General features: G+C 38.0%; 2 protein-coding genes across 3 annotated transcripts in view; one reads left to right on the forward strand and one right to left on the reverse strand.

Annotated features, from left to right (window-relative positions):
• The window catches only part of INSYN2B (inhibitory synaptic factor family member 2B), a 28,729-nt gene extending 12,773 nt beyond the window's left edge, over positions 1 to 15,956 (reverse strand). The window contains exons 1-2 of the mRNA XM_067566687.1: positions 14,623 to 15,956; positions 11,703 to 11,777 (exon numbers count right to left, since the gene is read on the reverse strand). Coding sequence (XP_067422788.1) covers positions 11,703 to 11,777; positions 14,623 to 15,941 — 1,394 coding nt within the window. The 5' untranslated portion in view covers positions 15,942 to 15,956. The remainder of the gene's footprint in view (positions 1 to 11,702; positions 11,778 to 14,622) is intronic.
• DOCK2 (dedicator of cytokinesis 2) overlaps positions 1 to 23,440 on the forward strand; it is a 407,820-nt gene that overhangs the window by 184,016 nt on the left and 200,364 nt on the right. The window lies entirely within an intron of this gene.

Genomic DNA, 23,440 nt, shown 5'->3' on the forward strand with positions numbered 1-23,440 from the left:
AGTTGATTTTTCCCCAAACGTGTTGCATTAGATTTTTTTCCAGAGGACACTTGTCTTCTAAAATAATAGGACCAGATCTCAATCTAATTAAAGGTAGTGTTTTGCTCTTCATTTAGGTATATAGAGTAAAAATACAATAGAAAATATCAGAGATAAAGGCATTTTTGGTGTGTCTGAACCATTTAATGCAACCTTATAAAGGGCTCAAGATCAATGTCACATTATTTGCTGATATTCTGAGTTTGGGGCTTATTTTAAATGAAAGAGACATGTTCAGTTACTGGAAATCAGTTATTCTCCTATCTGCAAAATCTAGGCTGTGTCAAGCTGTATTTAGGATATGTGGGGGAAGAGGTTGCAGAAGGTTTACTGGGCCAGGGTGAAACAGATACAACTTTCTTCATTAAAACTATTCTACTGTCCAAAAAAAAAAAAAAAAAAAATCTGACAAACTTGGTTTTATTTAAAACTTTTCATCCTTCATTGCATAACCTTTAACACACCTTAAAAGTACTGCATTAAAAGACCATAAACTTGGTCATGGCATGTTATCTATGTGCTGGATTTTGATACCCTTGTTCACATTAGACAGTATTTTAGGCACTAATCCTACTCTGATCTACATGTGCTTAACTTCTTATGCATGTGAGAAGTCTCATTGAAATTGGGACGACTCATGCATAAAGTTAAGCAGGTGCATAAATCTTTCCAGAATTGGGGCCTTACTCCTCATGTATGCCTTCTGAAATCAGTGCAGTTACTTGTGGGGTCAAGTGCTATGGGTTTCAGAATCTGGCCTTATGTATTTCATCATGTAAACAGAAATGATGATTTATCAACATCAGGGATGGTTATCATCAAAATGCAAGAGTTAAAATCCAGAATGCTGGTGTTAAATGTAATACATGGAATGTCAGGGTTAATTAAAGGAAACACTAGTGTTGTTATGAGCAAACAGAAGAAGGTTCTGGTTTTTAAACTTCTTGAGTGACACAACTCTCATTTGAGGTCAAATGGGAGCCTGATTGCATAATCACTCTGGAGAATCGGGTGAAAAATGTGCATAGAAATAAAAGTAATGTTCAAAAGAATCATAATGAAAATATGGTTAGAAGAGGGGGTTAAACATAAATAATAAAACTAGAGGAAAAATTTGAAACTAATCACATGGTCTACTCTCACTCTGATCACTCTGCAAGGCTGCTTGCACCCCTTTTGTATTTCTGTCTGTTTTTTCTTTTCTTTTCTTTTCAGATTGTCTGCTCTTTGGGACAGAGTCTTCCAATGGGTTTGTACAGTGAGTGGCACAATCAGGTCCTGATTCAGGCCATAAGTCACTACTGCAATATATATAGTAACTATTAATATGAAATTAATCAGAATTTGTTCTGACAAGGGAGTTCTTCAGGAATGATCATAAATTAAAAATGTCTGGTAAGTGAGAAGAAACAGCAGTGAGTTATTTAAAACAATAGAGGAAATGGGGAAGGATCTCAGGGAAAGGTGGTGATATGCAGCTAGTGAAATGAGGATAAGAAGGTAAAATGATGTAAAAGGGACAAGGGACTAATCAACAGAGCAGTTAATTTTTTTTTTTTAAATTAACTTTAAAAAATTGAGCTGAGTGCTGTTAAAAGGTGACATTGATAGTCCTGGAACCTGCAGATTTCTATATACAGAACAACTACAGCAAGGGCAGTAGCTGTTCATGTTCCTGCACACTGTCCACTGCCAAAGTGTCCTGGAGACACCATCTCTGGGGGTAGAAGGTGAGTCAGTCTCTATCTAATACTTGACCTCTCTACTCTGAGAGTGCCCATTGGTGTCTGTTGCAAAGTTATCTATAACATGGACACCTATCCCCTGGAAACTAGACTGAAAGCCTCGTACCATTTAACATAGGCTGTTCAGTAGTTATCAGAGGTTAACAACTGCTGGTCACTACTGAGCTGGGCTGACTTTGTAGGGGCAAAAGGTTCTTTATCCCAGTACCAGTCAACATAATCAACACCATAATCTCTACTTGGATGAATTTGAGAATAGCTAAACAGATGGATTCACTCAAACATATATAAGGGAGTCTGTTCCACTGGCAGTAACTCAATGTATTGCTCTGCTGGGATCCAGGATAGGCGAGGTTCACCAAGGGAAAAATAGAGTAATATGTGAAAGAGGGTTTACTGAGCAAAGAGTCTATACATCAGCAATTGAAAAGGGTAAAGCATGCATATTGTACATAAGATTACATATAGTGTGCATTGTTTGTACTGAAGAAAGAGATAGGAGTGTTTGTCTTTCAGATTTCTGAAAAGGGACGTTATCCAAGGAGAGTAGAATAGCTTTGGACTGTAGGGGCTTTGAGTGCTTTCTCTAACCTCCCATAATGGCATACCTCCCTGAGAAGGAGATGCTCACTTTTCATCTGTTTTGTCTCTTCAAATTGGAAGCTGTTCAGGGCAATGTACAATACCTAGTACAATAGCTAGCACAATACAGTCCCCTCTTGGTTGAGGTTGGGGGTAACAGTGGATAAAAAGCTGGATATGAATCAGCAGTGTGCCCTGGTTGTCAAGAAGGCTAATTGCATAATGGGCTGCATTAGGAGGGGCATTGCCAGCAGGTCACGGGAAGTGATTATTCCCCTCTATTCGGCATTGGTGAGGCCGCATTTAGAATATTGTGTCCAGTTTTGGGCCCCCCACTACAAAAAGGATGTGGACGAGTTGGAGAGAGTCCAGCGGAGGGCAACAAAAATGATTAGGGGCTGGAGCACAGGACTTATGAGGAGAGGCTGAGGGAACTGGGCTTGTTTAGTCTGCAAAAGAGAAGAGTGAGGGGGGATTTGATAGCGGCCTTTAACTACCTGAAAGGGGGTTCCAGGGAGGATGGGGCTAGGCTGTTCTCGGTGGTGGCAGATGACAGAACAAGGAGCAACGGTCTCAAGTTGCAGGGCGGGAGGTCTAGGTTGGACATTAGGAAAAAGTTTTTCACTAGGAGGGTGGTGAAGCACTGGAATGGGTTACCTAGGGAGGTGGTGGAATCTCCATCCTTAGAGGTTTTTAAACTGAGGCTTGACAAAGCCCTGGTTGGGATGATATAGCTGAGGCTAGTCCTGCTTTGAGCAGGGGGTTGGACTAGATGACCTCCTGAGGTCCCTTCCAACTCTAATATTCTATGATTCTATGATTCTATGAGGTGTGTAGGCACTATTTTAATACAAAGAAGGAAAAACAAGATCTGATATTCTGCTGCTGCCACCCTTCTGCACTGCAAGCACCCAGAACATAATTGCTAAGAGCTTCTTTGTTGTGTGAAGTGACCAGGTGGTGGTGAGCCTCATAGTTGGCCCTTAGGAAGGAGTTGTGCGGCAGAATGACTAATTTTGCATTCTCGTGGCTACAGGTGAAGAGTTACTCTTATTTCTGTGTAGGGAGCAGCCTCCAGTGCTATAGAGTCTAGGAATCCTGCATAAATTATTTGGGCCTAGTGGCCTCCTAGGCTTTTTTTCTTCTCTATAAGAGAGGCCTGATAATAGGACTGGGAACCAAGGGACTCTTCTTAGTGAGACAAGGTGGGCGAAGTAATACCTTTAATCTTAGTGTGACAAGACAATTTCCTGCAATATCTCTGGGAGATCTTACTGTGTTCAGTTTATGTATCATTGTGGGCCAGGGACTGTGTGGAATTCCATGTGGGAGTGATTCCACAGCTCCTCTAGGAACTAAGAACAGTGTGTGTGGGGAAGGGGGGGGCATGATTAGGCAAATTCACTCAGGTTACAACACCTCTAGAAAAGTACCACCACCTAGAGACTCTCTCGTATATTCTGGATTCTCCAGAGCATAACAGCTAAAGGAAGGACCTTTGGTTAAATAGCCTGAGTTTAAACTGACTCAGGGTCTTCTTCCTGATCCAGCAAATGGAAAAGATCTTTTGCCCATGGGGTGACCCAGTCCTTCCTGGGAAGGGTTGGAAGGACTTTGGCCTACTGAGGGACTATGAGACCGATGGGTTATCTATGGTAAGCTTTTTAGCATGTATGTAGGTTCTTTTATTGTTTTAATATATTTTCACTGTAATGCTTTCATTTAAGAATAAATGTACTTGCTTGGAAGGGTTATGTGGTAAATTATACCTGCTGGCAATCATGTTTTTTACAGCCTGTGAAGAGAAAATAAAGCATTAGACACTGGCCTGTCTAGGCAGTCTGGCTTGCTGGGAATATCAGTGGAAGCAGGGAGCTATGCAGCCTGGAAAAACCCCTGTTGGGTCGGGGAGAGATGCAAGTCTCCATCCAAGAGAGGTGACAGCTGAGGAGCCAGGAGTCTAGCGTGGGTGCACTTGAGGGACCATGGAGGGGAAAACAAGTCCAGTTGCCCTGAACTGTGGTGCTTAGGCTTTCTCAGTGGCCTGGGGCAAGTTGGATGATTTCTCTGTGCAACTCCTTCCCCGTGTGCACGGGGGGGGCTAATATGTTCCTCCCTTGCAGGAGAGTTGTGAGGATTAATGAGTTGTCTGTAAAGCACTTTGAAGCTGATAAATATTAGTTTAGTTATCAGGAGTCTTAGTACTTCACAATTGAATAAGCAATTAATTTAGCACTGTGCTTGATACACTAAAGAATGAGTTACACATGACATACAATATTTTATGTGCGTTTTGAATTTATAGGCTGTTGTGTAATAGATATGCTTTTCAATAAACAATGTTACATCAACAGCATTTGGGGAGTTTATAATTTAATTGAAGTGTATATCCATAAACAATTCGAGAAAGTGAGGGCTCTTATAAGGGTGTGAAATTAGTCTTCTAGCAGATTTATTGAACTAAAGACAACCTTTCTAAAATTCTGCAAAAATATTTGTTGAACTTATTGAAATGTGTTCATAAATAGGCCTCAGGTATCTATGTCCATAGCTGGCAGAACAATATAATTTTTTAGATCCAGTTCATAGTCAATAAATCAAAGGTATTTTTGAAAGGATTATATTTTAAATAGATAATGTAAATATTTTTGGAGCAGTTATAGCCCCTAAACATGCTAGATTTTTTTTTTTTTTTGAACTGATGGGAAAGGTTTCCCTGAAATATGCTTCTAATTAACAGTTTGTTCATTATTTATGCAGTGTAATTTCCATCTGCACCACTCACTCTTCATATGTCTGACTGGCAAGTTCATTACTTTTCACAGTGCATCTGCAGTTTGATTAGCCCTCAGAGAATTGCAAGTTTGCTGTGGCCATAAATAAACATGACAGAACTTCAAAACCATCATGTCTGTGTTTACAATACAGTTAGGTTTAAATTCTGCTACAGTAGACTGAAGAGGCTTACAGGATAATCAGTCCTGAAAACAATGTATAGTTAATAATACATCAGATAACAAAAGGAATGTATTGAAAGGAATGTAGTCAGAGAAGCTAATATTCAGTGCAATAATTTTTGTCAGGTGGTGTATGTGGAAAGGGATGAAGTGGATTATACAGTTTAGGTAGAATGGGGAATTCATTCATTGTGCTCCTCTGATTGTATGGCTGCGTTTAATTCGGGCTGAGCTCGTAGGATTGGGTTTGTTTTTCTATGTAATGTTTTAATTGATGTCTGAGCATCTATTGTTATTGGATTAGCCCTTTTGGTTTTGGTGGAAATTGAAATAAAAGAATTAAAAACAAAGATATAGAACCTTCATTTTCCTTGTAATATAATTTGGCATAGATAACATTAATATTCATGAAGATGTGATGTACATTGATTATGGGAGCTGACCATCATGAGGCTGCTGATATTTTAATATGCCAATAACTTTAATGAACGGTACTATTTTCAACCCTCAAGAGGCAAATATTTTGTGCTGTAATGAGTTTTTAATTTCAGGCAAGAGTTGGCTCTTACCCCTGCTTCCACCCCCCTTCCCGCCCCCTCCCCCCCCAAAAAAAAGAAATCCCCAGACCAAAAACAAAACACTGCACTTTGATGATTTTAACAAACTTGCTTTCCTTAAACTTATGAATTATAATCATGCAAAATTTTCAAACTCTGCCATGTTTGTAAATGCTTAATTTAATTGATTTGCTCTTTTCCTATTTAACTTATATAGTTCTGCTTCCAAGTTTTTATTCAGGTTTTAGACATAATTCTATGACTAATGACTAGATTCTCTAGTACTCTAATCAATACACAGCAAGTTAAACAGCAATAACCCTACAATATATTTCTTAACTTTTAAGTAATGCCCACTCCTGTGAATCAACCATGTTTGCATAGAAGAAACATATAAAAGTTACATTTTTCATACAAGGATAGGCATTTCATTTGGAGAAGTGTTAATTTGCTGTTAACTTTGTTTCCTAGATAAAAATACATTTTGCAAAATGTGACAGTAAAACATGGAGGATTGATATAAAAATTGCCTGACTTACAAATGTTAGAACCAGGCTGCTATTGCATATGTTTGAACTGAGCAAAAATAACTGGCTTGTTCTGTGCTCCTTGATATATGATGGGAGTAGATTGAAAGACACCTCAAAACCACACATTTAGTCTCTTAAGAACATTCTTTTGATGTTTTCATAACTTATTTTGAAATACTATGGCAGCAAAATCTATTTATTTATTTTCATTTCATATTTAGAATAGTAGACAGAATTCAAATTGTGTGAGGTAAGGGAGAGATATACTAAAATATTAAATGTCTTCTCTGAAGATTGTGCCTATTTCTTTTAGATAGTTGAAGTTATTTTATGTTTTGAGTATCTATAAATGTGTATTATTATACATCCCAGATAAAATACTTAAAGTGAAAATTCTTGCAGTTAACAATATTCTCATTAGAAAAAATAGATGGCAGTAATGTTATTTTAATGCTTAGATTTTATTTACTAACTGAGTAAAAATTTAAAGTACTGTAGATAATTATCTCATAGGATACATATTCTCTTTAAAAAGGTAGTTTTGAAAAAAAATCACATTCTGCAACAACTTTGAGCCATAAGACAGTTTTGAAGCATAACACTAGACTTCACTGTACATGTAGATAGGTATTTTTTAAGTCTTAAAAGCATTTTCCACACACATCAGAAATGTATCTTCAGAGGGTCAAATTCACAGCCCAGGTTTTGCTTCATTTTGAGGAGAGGAAAGAAAAAATTAGTAGTTGGAAGGAGTAAATTAGAATTACTCTTGCTAGCCACAAAGTCCCTGGCTTAATCTCCTTTCAAAAAAGAGCAGTGCCAAAGGCAAGCATGAAAATATTAATGTTAGTCTCCATAATCTAAATTTATATTGTCCTTATCTCTCCAATTAAGACCCATATTAATATCTTATTTTTCAGACATTTAAAACTAAATCTTCCACCTATAATCTCTTACATTATGTCTACTCTGAAATTAGACACCCACAACTGGCCCATGCCAGCTGACTCCGGCTCAAAGGGCTCAGGCTGGGGGCCTGTTGGGTGCAGACATTCTGGCTTGGGCTGCAGCCTGAGCTCTGGGACTCTCCTACCTCGCAAGGTCTGAGAGCCTGGGCACCTGTCTGAGTCTGGAAGTCTACACTGAAATAAAATAGTCCTGCAGCCTGATTCCTATGAGCCTGAGTAAGCTGGGGTAGGCCAGCTGCGGGTTTTTAATTGCAGTCTAAACAAACCCCCAGTACTCCTAAGGCCCTTGGGCACAGTAGTGCTGAAGATGAACCAATATGGGCCAAGTGAAAATTACAGCAGTGATGTTGTTGTGCAAGGGTTATGTATTACTAATTTATTTAATATTCTGAAGTTGGAATTTAGTAAGACATATTACCCATTAAAGAGATTTCAAAAAGCATGTGTTGGCATGTTTTAGTTTGTTATTCAGTATCTTAATTAGTTGTAACTGATACTGGAAATTGCAGTATAAACTATAAATTAGGAAAATCAAGTTTCTGTTTTTAAGGCTTTTTCTTGCATCTCAGAGCACCTATTCTAAATTGCCAGCTGTCAGGTCTTTCTATTTTTGCTTAGTTTGGGTTGCATTGTTACCTGATAATTCAATTCTTTTTAGCACTTAGAGTTTTACTACATTAATCAATTGATCCTGGGAATGCCGTTGCAAAAAAAACTAAAAGTATGATCATCCCCATTTTGCAGATGCGAAAACTGAGACACAGATATTTGGTGGGGAGGTTGCTGGTGACCCTTTGGTCTCAAACTTCTGTATCACCTTTTCAAGTTGTTACTTGGACTATTTATGCTATACCTGGTGACATTTTCTTTCTGCTTCTTTAATTTCAGATCTCTGTCATTGAGTGTCTTTGAGTTTGAATGTTTCCTATAATCTACAAGGTCAAAGGAGTTGAAAGTGCTTGACATCTTGCAGAATTGGGCCATTGGGGGAGGGAGTTTGAGCAAGGTCAGAGAATGAGTTGCAATTTCAGTAGGAGTTGAGGCTCTAAGCACCGCTCAAGAGTGACTCTGTATTCCCTCTTCTCTTAAAACCAAAGGTGAATTATGATGGCCTTTCAACATATATCACCTTTTAGAATGATTGATTGTGATATGCAAATGAAGGCACCCTTGCAGTGTCATGTGCTATACTTGAGGATGAGATAATCTGGAGATACCTAAGACATGTTACTGCCTTCTGGTAACTCAGTCCTAAGGCATCTCTTGTAGAAAACAATTTTGCTGGGGGGAGTTAAGGTACTTTTTTCATTCAGTATGTTAATTTCTCAGTTGAATACAATGGGACTTTAGCAAGAAGGTGACTGAACAAGATAAGTTTGATCTTGGTTGTTTCATATCAGAGAACGCTTTCTGTTAAGATTTGATAAGCAAATTAAAAAACTTCCAATCTATTTCGGATTAATGTAAGGCATTTATTTGTTCAGGTAGTTTGTTGGCTTCCTTATTATCATTTGATGCTATTAAAGTCATAATTTAATTAAAAATAAGGTGATTAATCTATGTAAGAATTATGGGGGGAAAACAGCAGGTTTCAAATATTCGGATTTTCCTAATAGTTTATTTTCAGATTATAAAGTGCACCCCATGCAACAGTCACTGAGTGTGTCTACAAAATTAGAAAATGCTTCACAGCATGTTAACAAATGTGGAGGGATAGAACTCTGTCCATAAAATAAATACCCATCCCCTCACCTACCTTTATTAAGGGAGGGACTGGAGAAAGAGATGGGCTTTCTTCTTTTCCTGGAATGCTTACGATGTTATGATGTTAGACTAATGGAGGAAATGGGGTCTCCCCTAAATATACCCGTTTGCCAATCTTAAAACATTCAGATTTAGAGATTATCCTTACAAGCACCTCACATGCAAGATGAAAGAAATGTCTAGGAAAATGTGATTGAGGAGGTATTCTTGCCTATCTGTGAATGGGTATGAGAAGTAGTTTTTGTAACTTAGCAAATGGGGTAGAGTGCTTTGCCCCCATTGCTGTATGAAGAGTGTGATAAACATGTGTGAAGCTTAGAATAAGGCCACTATGGTCTATAAAGAAACGGAGATCAGAAAAAAAAAATTCCAATGTTTTATAGAGAAAGGAAAAACGTCATCCCATATTGACACATTCTTTGAATCTCTTCTCACATCTTCCAATCCCCAGTCCTCAGTTGATGAAAACCTTTTTCTGTCATCCCAGCTGCCAAAACCCATTGCCAAACTTGCACTCCACAACAAAACCCGTGCCCCAGTAGCAACCTACCCTGTCAATGACAAAAGCTTCTACCTTTAGAACTACCAAATACAGCCAAATAGTTCCAGGACTAAATCATACAGCATTACATTTCTGAAATAGTAGAAAATAACTGGTAAACAAAACCAATATTTTATTTCAATAAATATAGAAATAGTAACACAATCGATACCAGACTGGCTTTGATTTTAATTCCTATTTAAGTGACTGATCTCTCCTGGTTCTCTTACTACCTCTCTAATTGCACCTTCAGCATATCCCTCAGAAGATCCTCCACATCCTTCGCAACTTTGTGTGGATTCCACAGGGCATTGTCCTTTTTCCCCTTTCTTCCTCTCCACCTTATCTCTGGATAATCTCATCTGCAAACACAAATTTAACTGCCATCTCTGAGCTGAGGACTGAGAGATCTGCCTCTTTTTTCCAGATCTGTCTCTTTCTGTCCAAACTATAAACTTGGTCTGCCTCCTTGTCATCTCCTCATTGATGTTTAGCTGTCAACAGAGCTCTTCATCTTTCCCCCCCCCAAGTACTGCTCCCTCCTCCTTTCTCAGTCACTGTGGACAACACCATCATCCTGCAGATCACTTGGGCCCATAACCTGGGTATCATCTTTGACTTGGACCTCTCTGTTGTAGGTCATCACATCCAACCTATGTCTAAATCTTGCCAACTCATTCTTGATAACATCTCTAAGATAAAGCCTTTCCTATACATCCACACAGCTAAAACTATCATGCAGGCTCTCATCATTTCTATTACTGCAATATCTTTCTCTCTGGCCTAGACAAATGCAATCTTTCCCTAGTCATATCCATTAAGGACAGTTCTGAAAAGAATGATCCCTTTCTTTGAATCCCTCTGCTGGTTCCCCCTTCTCTATTGCATCAAACATAAGCAGCTTGTCTTCTCTTTCAAGGGGCTTCATGACCTGTCTTCTCTCATTCACTATTGAGATGTCAACTCCCATCTCTGATCAACCAATGATTGCAGCCTCCATAGCCCACTTGTTAAATTTTCAAACAAGCACCTTTTTGCTTTTTTACAAGCTGCACCTTCTGTCTGGGAGGAACACCTCATAAACATCTGCAAAGCTACCTAATTATTTTCTTTCAGATTCCTTCATAAAACTTTTCTTTGCTACAAAAAAACTCACAACTACTTGACAATGGTTAGGCAGATGCTGTGCTAATTGTACTGTCCATTGTGCTGACCAATTCTGTGTCACTGATTCTCTGTACTCTACCAACTATCAATCTGTATATATCTGTTGTCTCTTTTCTTAGACTTAGATTGCAAGCTCTCTTCATTCTGTGTTTATACTGTGCCCAGCACAAATGGAGGCTGTGGCTCCTAAGTGCTATGGTAAAACACACAAATAAATAATGTTTTCAGTTCCCCAGGCACCCAAAGAGGTTCCCACTCTGAAGACATCATGCCTTGCATTGATGGGTTACTTTTATGACCCTGTATGTTTTATACCTGCACATGCACAGCTTCCAAAACACTCTACAAAGCTGCTTGGCTATAACAATTTTAGCTAAATCAGATTGCCGTCTCACTAAGAAACTCGTTCCTTGAATTGAAATATGAACTCAGTTGTGCTCTGTAGCTGTCTATTTTTTTACAAGAATTGCAGTTATAACTAATTTGAGTCTGGAGGAGGATTGATTCTTTACCTTTTCTGTGATCTAACTTCATTACAGAAATACCAACATGAAAGAAATCATACCCAAAGGAAATACCAATCAGCAGAGACTGCTTCAAAGGATTGCAAAGCTACTAGTGAAAATAATGCAATATCATGTCAATGGACATTTCCAGTTCAATTTTCTTGGGTACCAAACCTTTTGAAATAATGCCACTTTTGAAAACTTTCTTTCTATGCCTTAAAAGAACAAAAATAACTTTTTCACTCTTGTATTAATGATTTACAATAGTAGAACTAAAGCTGCATGCCAAATATTGTATTGTACCCTGATGAGATCTGTACATACTATACCAAGTAGCACAAGGTACCTGTAAATGATACATGCCGTGTTCTGGCAAGTGCTGCAGTTGTTGAGGTCTTGGCCAGTGCGGTAGAAGTTGCGCCTGAAATAGACATTATTTGCTGTAATTTATATATAAAAGCTATACACTAAAAAGCTGCTACTCTTATAATAAGCCAAACCACTCTTTACAGGCATTTTTAGTATCCTAATCACAAATTTAACACTGAAGACTCTTGCTAAGAATCTGGCTTAAAACTAGCCTAATAACATACATTTATCATCCTGAACCTCTGCCCTTAAACTCTCTCAAACTGTAGTGCCGATATTGTGATGCAGAGGATTCTCTGGAAAGCAGGTGATTTTTGTACAGCTGTTATCTCGTATAAGAATATCAGTTACAAGAACACTTCAGCTTTAAGAATACTTGTTGATTGGAATACTGTTGAAACCATTTGCCATGGTTTTTGTACATCAAAATATAATTTCTTTTTGCTTTCTATTTTTCCATTCTCTCTTCTTTTGTCCCTTCCTTTGAACATAAGCAAGGCAGCTAAACATTTTCATTAAATAGAGCCCTAAAGGCAAATTGACATAAATGGCTCTATCAAAAAACAAGTTATTTTGTGGTTTATCTTATTTCACTCTATACCTACTGGAAGGTTCTTTGTATATTTGAAAATTTATTTAAAAAAACAAACACATCTCTTTGTAGCTACTCTGAAAGTTGACAAAGTGAACAAGCTGACCAGGCAAGTTGCAGAATTGCTGTCACTGGAGATATTTAAGGCTAGGCTTGGCAGTCATCTATGAAGAATGAGTTGGGGACAACTGCAGTAATTTAGTCATACTGCAGAGGTACGTACTAGGTGGTTCCTTCCATCCCAGTCGTCCAATGCACCGAGGTCAATGGCAGCTTTATCTGCATAACATCTATGATTATTCCCAAAATGATTGTTTGCTTTTCTGAGAACTAATCTCAGGGCTGTTCTTTTCAACAGCAATTGTGGTGCTGCTCACAAAAACAGTGGGAATAATGGTCACACAGTTTTACTACCATAGTCAACATAGTCACCAAATGATTCTAGAAAGATAGACTGAAGCCTGTTACTGAGGCTGAAACAGAGCTAGCTGAAGAACTTTATGGTAAATCAGTTCTCAACAATGTGGTAACAATAAAAATGAGGAATAAATGTTGCAAAATGGTCTGCTTTTTACTTGACAAAGCTAGACCATTCTGGATTACTAAGATATATAATCACCAACAAGGATTTCTGTCAAATGAGGTCAGACTCTATTTTTGTTGTTGGTATAAAAGATATCTTCCTCCTCAAAGGTTACAGAAAAGTAGCAGAACTATTCCATGGAGGTTTCACCACCACATTCCATAATATATCTCCACAGTCCTAGTGTGAAAGGACAATCCACAGAAGGATTTGTGTGGCAGTGGGTCATCTAGCTACAGCTTGCACGTCTCTTGTTCACTCCCTGCATGTTTCGCTAAAGCCTCAGGCCTCAAATTATGAGCCCAGATCCCGCCCATCTTTTTCTGCACTGGAACCATGCTGTTCCTGCTGCCTAAAAATCTTCTGCAAATGTGGAAGGATGTGAAGGAATTGCCTGTTTGGTGTAGCCAGTGATCAGGATTAAATAGTGCTGACATACCTAGCTTGAGTTTAAAGATAAGGTAGTAATTGTACATATAGATCAATTGTACATGTAAATGACCCATCCTGGACATTTTTGCCTTTTGTGTTGGGAATTATGAAAGCAAGTTAGGTGTGCAGCTTAATATGTTTTGCAAGAGCTATTGCATGTAGCTTTAAAAAAAAAAAGATTCTTCATCTTCTTTTAGATGCAAAAAGGATTGACTAATTATTTGCAACATACTTTTTTAAAAGCTAGAAACCATTTCTAAGTATGTTAGATTTATACAGAGTTCTGAAATATATTCTGAGCAAATACACTCCAGTTTTAAACTGGTGGTTTAAACTTGGTGACATTTTGAAGCTTGTAAAACAGTATATAAGTGTCTCAAACATGGTAGTTTGACATTTTTAATAATAAGGTGCCTGATCCTGCCACACTTACTCAGGTCTTGCACTTGCAGACTTGTCCCATTGAAGTCTGAAATCCAATGGACAATTTGCAGTCTCAAAACACATGAATAGTGGTTGCAAGACAGAACCTGTGATTGGACTGATAACATATAAAGTGTTAATGTGGCTCATGGATTTTTACTTTCTGTATTGGTCATAACAGAAGGGAAAGTAATAATTCCAAAACTTCTGCTGGCATTTCTTCCACCATGTTCTAGTTAATGATTTTCATGTGGTGTATATGGTATGTGTATAGGTCTAAATTTGCAGCCAGAGAGAATGAAGATCCTAGCTAACCTTAAGAATGTTTACAGCACAGGTGATGAAAGTGCAAATTTCTTCACACTGTCCTGACAATGTGCCTTATTTCTGTTCTTAAGGTACCACCCTTCGTAGTGAGAGAAGAGTTCAGTTTCCAAGTTCTTTCATATCTCCTGTCAATTAGTGCCATCTGTAATCATGCCTTTTTTTTTTTTTTTTTTGGTCACATAGAAACTTGGCCCCTTTTAACTGGTTTGAAACCGTCAATTCATAGGCCACATGATATCTGCTTTCTGGTACCATGGATTTGAATTAAAATATGATTGATGGACAACATAGATAAACCCCAATTGAGCCAATGTTTTGTAAACTCAGTGCTAATGAAAGCCAAAACGTAAAGACATTTTCTTGATCTGTATTCGCTCAAGTATATGAAACAGAAGATAGAATATTACTTTGAAATCATTTCTTTAAATATTTCAAAGGAAGATTTTCAGTAGCAAAGTTTAAAAGACAACAAACAGCCACTTCTGACTTTTTGATAAATTACTTAGCAAAATAGTTGTTTAGTATTAATGTACACCATACCCTTCACTGAGGGCTCTGGCTCTTTCCAGGTCTTGAATTACATTCAAAAGGACTTTAATCTTCTCCTGGTTTGAGTGCAAAGATTCCTCTATGGACTGCAGTCTGCCTTGTAGGGCACATAGTTCACCATGTGGCAAATGAATTTGATTAATGTCTCTAATCTCTTTGTTGCTTTCTGATTTTATTTCATTCCCTGGAAGATCGGACTTTATGTGAAAGCCTTCTAAACAATTGCTATACTCTGGAACATCTAACTGTGTAGAATTTTTATCCATTTCAGTATGACATGAGGGAATGGATTTTGAGTCATTAGTGCTGGTCAATGACATTATTCCTTGATTATCATTAGTCAGTACTGTACAGTCAGAATCTGATTCAGACTCTGTTGGCTGTTGATCTCTGAGAAAGCAATGTGATGAATGCTGATTTGATAGAGGCGATGGAGTGGTTTCATTAGTGCTAAGTTCTTTAGTGGATACAGGTAACTCTAGATCACTTTTTTCTTCGCAAAAGTCACAATGTGGATTAATTTCATTACAGTTACTGGTATTGCTTAAACAGGAGTAAAATTTTCGTGATTTGGATGGCATTGTACAGTTTTCATTGGATTGGCTCATTGTAGTAGGAGAACGTGCTGAATCATTTAAATCCATGGACGTGTCTGGAGCATAAATAGAAACATTATCGTCCTGTGGAGAATTTAGATGTATGTATTCAGGCACCAGTGTATTAACAGTTGCCTTTTCCAGTATTGCGGAAGTATCTGAGTCTGAGTGGATAGGCCCATTGCTTTGTGCTTTAGATGCTCTTTGAAATAACTGACTGGCTGTCTTGGCTCTTCTAGATCCACCTTCCAAATGTGTAGTTATTCTTAAGTAAGAGAGATCCAAAGACGTGTCTTGTTCAGAAAGATTGCCATTGACTTGGACAGAGCATTCAGACTCTGTTGGCATTTCCATTAAAGACTTACTTGTTGTCAGTTTTTTCTTTTTAAAAACTGGGAAGTGCTTCCTGAGGCTGGGAGAAGTTTGAATAGCAATATTCCGATGCCCCTTCTGGGCCCTTGGGAAAGAGAGAGAATAGTTTGGCAGGTTGTGGTGCTTGGACATTTGTGCCTTTCCAATCATGAATGTTGTGTCTTTGGCAGGTTTAGTGTCCATATCAGTGACACCAATTGGCTTCTTGTTTGTACCATCATCTTTGAATCGGACTTGCTGAGATTTGCTCCTGCGGTGATGTGGTTGCCTTGTAAAATCAACTGAATCCAAGCTATTCCGTTTCAGTAGTACAGGGCGCACTTTCTTGTTTTGCTGGGCCATTGAATCGCAGCTTGAGTTCTGCAAGTAATAAGTTTCTTTGCGACCCATTTCATTAGGCCATTCTAATAGCATCTGGTGGTTACGCCCCAGATGCAAATGAAGACATTTAACTATTGATTAAGAAACTAATTATTTTCATTCTGTTTTCATTCTAGGGAGTCTATTCTCTTTTGAGATATTCTTTTAATTTCTCCCCACATTTACCAATATTATTTTATTACAGATAAAATTACTAGTTAGACCAAACACCAAAATAAACTAATAATTTAAATATCCGATCGAAAGAGAGAGAGTTACTGGGAGAGAATTTGGAAAGTCTTAATATTCTGAAACTAATTTTGTTTCTGATAAAACAAAAGTATAAATTACAGTAGATCAAGGTATTTTTGCTGTTAAGTAATGCAAAGATAAATTAGTCAACTGCTTTTCTAGTGAGTACTTAGGTAACAGTTAACCCTTCGCAAGAGATTCAGGTTTTGATTTGTGGACCACTTAAATATTTATTTGCATAGAATGTAAATGATATGGATAATAACTGTCTTGGGCAATTGCCTTCCTGATGCATAGCTTTGCTGTAGGAATATACCCATTAATATCAGACTGAAATTCTTCCAGCAGGGGTGTTGTTTTTTCGTTTTGTCCCATCTTTTTACGTTAGCAGCTGAAACTAATCTTCTCAAATAGCCAAACAAAACCAGCAGCTTGTGACCAAGCAAATGTATAGCATCAAACAAGACTCAGTAATGATGTACGGTTCTCGATCTAGTTCATGCAATTACAAGACTGAGCATGTCTGAGGGAGTGTATCATTCAGATGAGATCTGTAAATACTTTGGCCTCAGGAGAGTGGTCCAGACCAGATAGTCAGCATTTGCAGAATGGCAGACAAGTGTTTTCTGAAAGTAAAAAGACAACAGTTGCAATTGAACACTGTTGAATACCATTGAACAGTCTATTGAATACTATTATTCCTTCCTGCTGTCTCTAAATATTTTTCATCTGCAGTAATCATGTGAACTTTGTAACGGGTTGTCTTTAATGGAAACTGAAAGATGATATTACAACACTGTGAATATTTATTCAGAATATTTATTCAATAAAAGGTTTATTTTCTTTGGTGGTGTGATCAGGACTGCACATTTATGCTAGGGATGGATCTGAACCTGAAATTGCAGATATGGACCTTCAAAGACTTTGGAGAAGTCCAGTTCCAGATCTGAAATTGGCTGTTTGGGCTTATTATGGCCCGAAGCTGAAAAATGCACATGAAAGCTCTTCAGCTTAGAGCAAGTTACGGTTCAAATCTAATTTTGGATCTTTATTTTTCAACTCAAGTGCATCTAAAATATAGTTGCATGCATCTGTATATGGCCTGGGATCCACCAGAGAGGGTGAAGGTGGATCCAGTTAAATGTTGCAAGTGGAGCCTTTTGTGGGTTTGTGACATTTTTCTTTTGTGCTGTATAAAATGATTGGTATTGAATGAAGTACCCCTCATATCCACATAAGTCTCTCTTCCAAGAAGTTTGCCTACATCTGTCTGTTCTATTAAGATACAGTTTATTACGTCTTTCCAATCTCACAAAATACCGATAAACATTTTGGTTATACAGTAAGACACTGCTGAAAAGTTTTTAGGACAATAGCACAATCATAAGCAGAGCAGAATATACCTGTTATAAATAGAGATATCAATTGAGTATGTACAAAAGCATTATAATCTTGGGAAAAACCCTGTTTCTGCAGCATGAAATACATTTCCAGCTATTATCAAAAACATTTACTTCACACTATTAAGCCTTTCTCAACTATACTTTGAGCATTGATCTTCAGTATCTGCCTGGAATCCACAACACTCCAAGCTTGGCAGAAAGTTTACCACAGCTAACATAATAGTTGTGAGAATAATTTATCACAAAAATAACAATTTTTCTTTTTTCCCATCACAGTATTCAGATTCAGGTGAAACAAGTAATGAACATTACAAAACTGAAGGCCAGGCTTGGTTTTTGTCAGCCCTAGACCAATGACAGTTTTAAAATCTGCTGTCACTCAAGCTGCCCGGGCTGAAATTGTATGTTGTGATGTGCCAGGTTCATGACAAGAACATCATACTTCACCTTGGCAGTATATGTACATACATACTGTACACCTTCTTTATCTATTTGCCCATGTACTGAGCATATTTCAAACATCAGGAAGGCTGAAGTGAGATCATTTTATTGTACTTTCTGCTCTTAGAAATAGTACCTTTCCTCATCTCTGAATATCAGGACACAAACTTCAGGAATCCATTTGTTTTGCAAATTGTTTGTGATAAAGCTACTGGAAAAAAGAGTTTTGAATACATTAAGGGGGAGTTGTTCTGAGCCTTTATTTTGGAATTTAATATCTTAAACCACATTGAGCTAATACTTTCTGTTCAAATTGTCAAAATACTAGTTTTATAGAAAAGTCATTTGAAGACAATTAAAATAGAATGCTTTGGTAAAGGAAATTTAAACTCTGTTAAAATGGGTTATTTTTTAAAGCTACATTTTTGTAGGAACTTACTAGACTAAATCTATTTGGATGTGAGCCAGGATTCCTTGGTTCAGTTAACAAGCCAGTAGAAGATCTGATAAGTGAATTCCTCAACATTTCTTAAGGACTAATTTTTTAAAAAGTTGGAGCCCAGTCTCCCTTTTGGGGACAGTCTTCACTTTCAAACAGCAGGCACAGGTCAGAATACTTCAGTTACTTGATTCATACTTATACTCATATGATTTGACAAGCAAATGTCTGGAATCTAGGTGTAAATTCTGACCCTGTGAATTATGCTTGGAAACAGGAGGCGTCTCCATCTTCACCCTTAATAGTCTGTGCCTGAGCTTCCCCATCTATAAGATGGGGATAATAATACTTACATAGAATTGTGGGATCAACTATTTGTAAAATAAGAAGATAAGAACATAAAAATGGCCAGATTGGGTCAGACCAATGGTCTATCTAGCCCAGTGGCCAGTCTTCTGACAGTGGCCAGTATTAGATGCTTCAGAGGGAGTAAACAGAATAGGGCAATTTATCTAGTGATATATCCCATCGTCCAGTCCGTGTTTTTAACAGTCAGGCATTTAGGGACTCCCAGAGCATAGGGTTGCATCCCTGACCATCTTGGCTAAAAGCCATTGATGGACCTAGTCCCCATTAACTTATCTGATTCTTTTTTGAACCCATTTATACTGTTGGCCTTCACAACATCTTCTGGAAACGAGTTCCACAGGCTGACTGTGCATGGTGTGAAGAAATATTTCCTTACATTTGTTTTAAATTTGCTGCCTATTAATTTCATTGGGTGACCGCTGGTTCAAATTCAGTCTACAGTAAGAGAATATGATGCATTTGCTAGTTTTATGACACCATATGACAGAAGATCATGTATGACATAATAAAAGGGAGGCATGGCAAACTTACTTCAGTTACTTTGCTTCTGTTGAGATTGACTCAACCTTAGCTATTTTGATATGTTTATATTGAATGGTTATCATGATGTACTTGCATAAATATAATGGCTTCTTGACATCCGTGTGAGTTCCCACTCTCAAAAGTAAGCTTGAATAGAGAACATTTGTGAATACACATGCCATGTGTTGTGGTGATGTCCTGATAAAATAAATTTATCACGTGCCTTTGGTCACATAAATATTTCCATACTCTCTTATTTTTTCTAATCTTTTATGTGGCTTTTGATAGCTACCCATTTTCCCACAAAAATGACATGCCAGAGAAATGTTGCCTTTTACTCCCAAATGTGAATCCTTACCCCTTCCCTCCAAAAAAAAAAAAAAAAAAAATGACATTGGCCAAAGGCCTGAGATGTGCAATATACAATCTTGAACCAGTGACCAGTTTAAAATCCAAAACTTCCTAAACTTGAGCTTAAACTTTTATTCTGTTAAAGATGTGGCATATGCAGACTACATGATGATGTGGTGTCATACAGTCTGTTAAAGCCAGAAGCAGTGCTTAATTTGTGCCATGGCATGCCAGGACTGAGTCCCGGCACCTCTAGGCTTGGCAGTTCATAGCACGGACACCTCTGGGCTTGCTGCGTCATTTATGAAAGTTTAAAAAAAAAATTGCTTGAGCCCCAGCATCTGTTTCATTACAAATTAAGCACTGGGCAGAAGTAATTTATTACTTCAGGATAAGGAATAAAGACATACACAATGTAAACTATAGAACCTAGGGCTAGCCAGCCCTACTTCTGTGAAAAAAATGAGATATTTAATGATCCTAAATGGTAAAGGGTTTGTTCTTATGTCTCATGGGATATGAGACCTTTAGCTGTGTCTCCTAAGAACATAAGGGCGGGTTTAGTGTAGTGCTAACTCACTGAAAATCCATCTGCTGAGTCATTAGATGATAGACACAAGAAAACCTACTGCCTGATGTGTCCCAGTAGCTCAAAGATGTATATTCTGATGTTAATTTTTGCTAGTGTAATTTTAGTTTTTCATCTTGTGTAGATCCTAAAAATCTTTTTATTTTTGTAATGAAGAGTTTTATGTAACATTACTTCATTGCAGGGGGAAAAAACTGTTCCACAGGTCCAAGATCAGAGGAAAAAAAATTAAGGTTGCATTAGTTCTGAATTTCTTTGTTATGGTAGTATCTAGCAGCTTTCATTATGACCTGATTGTGCAAAACACGTGTTCTTGTGTGCATGCACACAATGTATATACACACATGTACAGGTATGCACACGTTTGTGTGTACACATGCACCAAATCTCTGCTGCAATAAAGGTAAAACTATAATGTCCAGCTTTGAAATCCCCTATCTTCCATCATTTAATGATTTAGTTTATTTATTTCATGACTTGCGCATAAAAAAAATCTTTAGTTGGACATACAGCCACATCTTGCAATAGCATTGCCCACTTTCCATTCCCAGATGCTGTTCTAGCAGACAGCTGAGCTGCTTTAAAGTTACTCTTTTACAAAGAAATTGAAATGAGAGTTTTACAAAGCTCATAATTAAGCTTTTAAGTAAAGTAGAGCTCTTGAAGTTGTCAGCACAGCACAGCACTTGTGCTAAAGGAAAAAGCTGTGTCAGATGGTAGTACCTGAATCTGTGAGAAGCCACATGACTTGGGCATTGTTTAATTTAACTCTGTACGATCTAGTGCCTTTGTAATATTTGGGCTTTATTACAGTGTTTACAATAATAAGAGTTATGAAGTCAATGACAGTTTTTTTGCGTATGTAAAGATGAGATTTGGGTCGAAAACAGTAGTAGAAAATTATTATTTTAAATCTTTCTTTCTAATAACTTTATCCTCTCAGTATTGTCTTTCCTTTTCTCCCATCTCGTTAGCAGAGGTATTGTTATCCTTTTGTAAAGGAATGATATGGTGATAAAGCTGTAGCAATCTCATATTTTCCTTATTCTGGATTTATATACAGAAAGGCACAAGACACAAAATGAGATCCTGATCTGGATTTTGAACATCCAAAATTCCGGAGGTGCTTGGATCTAGACCTGTTTCTAGATTTAAGCACTAGTTTAACATTGTTGGAAGTGGCCCATCAAAACACATTCTGGATAAGCATGGTCCAAACCGAAGTGTATAATATCTCTTCTTCCCAGTCATAAAGGAATATTTTGACAGGTTTGCATTATATAGTATGTGCTGAATGGAACACAAATAATTCTGATTGGTTATTTGATAGAAATGTGTTATTCGTACCAATTTAAAGCACATCTCGCATGACAAAATCCACAGAGCCACTTTTTAATTTGAATCTTTTAATAACAATAATGACTTTGGTGCAAGGCATTTTCTGGGGATTAATGATGGCCAGGGTTTAATGACCTTCTAACTTGGCTTAGGTCATCAGCTCCCCTCCTCTCCCTCATTTCCTGGCCAGCCATTCATTAATCCTCAGGAAATGCCTTGTGCTTCAATCATTATTGCTTAATTAACGCAATGGCTCTGTTTCTGTGTCTTCATGCAGTGGTCACTGAAGCAAATGGCCAGATTGATGTTGGATGGCTAATAGTTATTGTGAACATTTGTATTAGTAACAGCTATTTATTTCACACTCTCCTTGTCATTGAGTATAGAAATATCTCATTTCCCTATTTTATTTTTAATCAGCATATTTTACAGTTTTTCCTGTTTGTAACCTACATTCTATCTTTTTGGAATCTTGTTGGAGTGCTGGAGAATGTTTCTTCATGCTAAATGCTCAGTAATTCACAAGAATTCTGTATTTGCTATGTGTGGAGATTTGTCTTGTGTTCGATTCTGCTTTAGGGGAACCTGTACTGCTTGTTGGATGCAGTTAGGAATTAGGGAATAGGAGTCCTTTTACTGTACCTATCAAATTTGTTCTGTACATCCATGCAAAACTAAGTGTGTAGGTGGTGCAATTCATTGTTTTGGTTTTTTTAAATTCACCAATGCATGTAGTTTTGGTGTATCTAAGATCACAATTTATAAATACATGTTGTCATAGTTACAGGGCTAGCTGTACTTCTGGTCCTTGCTCTGGTCTCTCTGACTGTATCCTGTTAGGTGACAGGCCCCACGCCTTCATCTTTCTGTTGAAGACTGGATCACAACCAATAGTACCTTGTGTGCTGACTGATTTCTCTGCAGATTAGACTGAGTTCAGCCCCTGAAGTTCTTCCCTTGTGGAGGGTGAGGGGGCCTCTGATCAATATTACATACAGTGACCAGACAGCCTTCTCCAAGCAAAGCATTGTTTTAATACCATAGTAGGAGCAAAGCAGAACATGCAAGAGCAGGGGAAAGAATAGAAAAGGATTTTAAAACCACAAAAAGCCTACATGCATGATTCTTTCTTTGAGGCTTGCCGTGCCCTGGCATAGACCCTAGGCAGATGACTCTTTACTGCAGAGCAGAAGTTCCCAAACTGTGTGGTGTGTGAGTTTCCTGATTAAACTTGCGTCAAAACCGGTAGTTTCCTACAAGGTTTATGTTTTGATTAATTGGCATTCTCTGACCAAAAAAAAGTGTGTACTTGAAAAATTTTTGACCAGCTCTAAACCTCATGTCCTCTAACACTCCAGCGCAGAGTCCCCCCGCCAAATTCCTGTCATTTATAGCTTTCCCCAGGCTGAGGGGTAGCTGTAGTGGAGGCACTCACTGGAGATGGGGGGCAATGTCACTCCCTGCTGTGGTGGCAGGCGCAAGCCCAGGACGCAGTGCCAGCCATCAGTCAGCGTTTCCCTGCGGGGCCCCCTCCCCAGGGCTGGGGCCTGAGTGGGTGAGATCCAGCAGCTATGGCTGCAGGGGAATGTACCAATTAATTGTGAATGCAGGGAGGGACCAATTGGGAAGTGGACCAATCGGGGCTCTTTCTGAGCTGCTATGACTGCTTTGCAAAATTCTCAGACATTGCCTGTTTGAAAAATCCCTGACAGAAGATAGAGGATCAAAACAAATGCAATGTCTGGGGAAACCTGGACATATGGTAACCCTAATTTTA

Source organism: Emydura macquarii, unplaced genomic scaffold (genome assembly GCF_026122565.2).
Source record: "Emydura macquarii macquarii isolate MOO-44397 ecotype Brisbane River unplaced genomic scaffold, CSIRO-AGI_Emac_v2 contig_2768, whole genome shotgun sequence".
NCBI lineage: Eukaryota > Metazoa > Chordata > Testudines > Chelidae > Emydura > Emydura macquarii.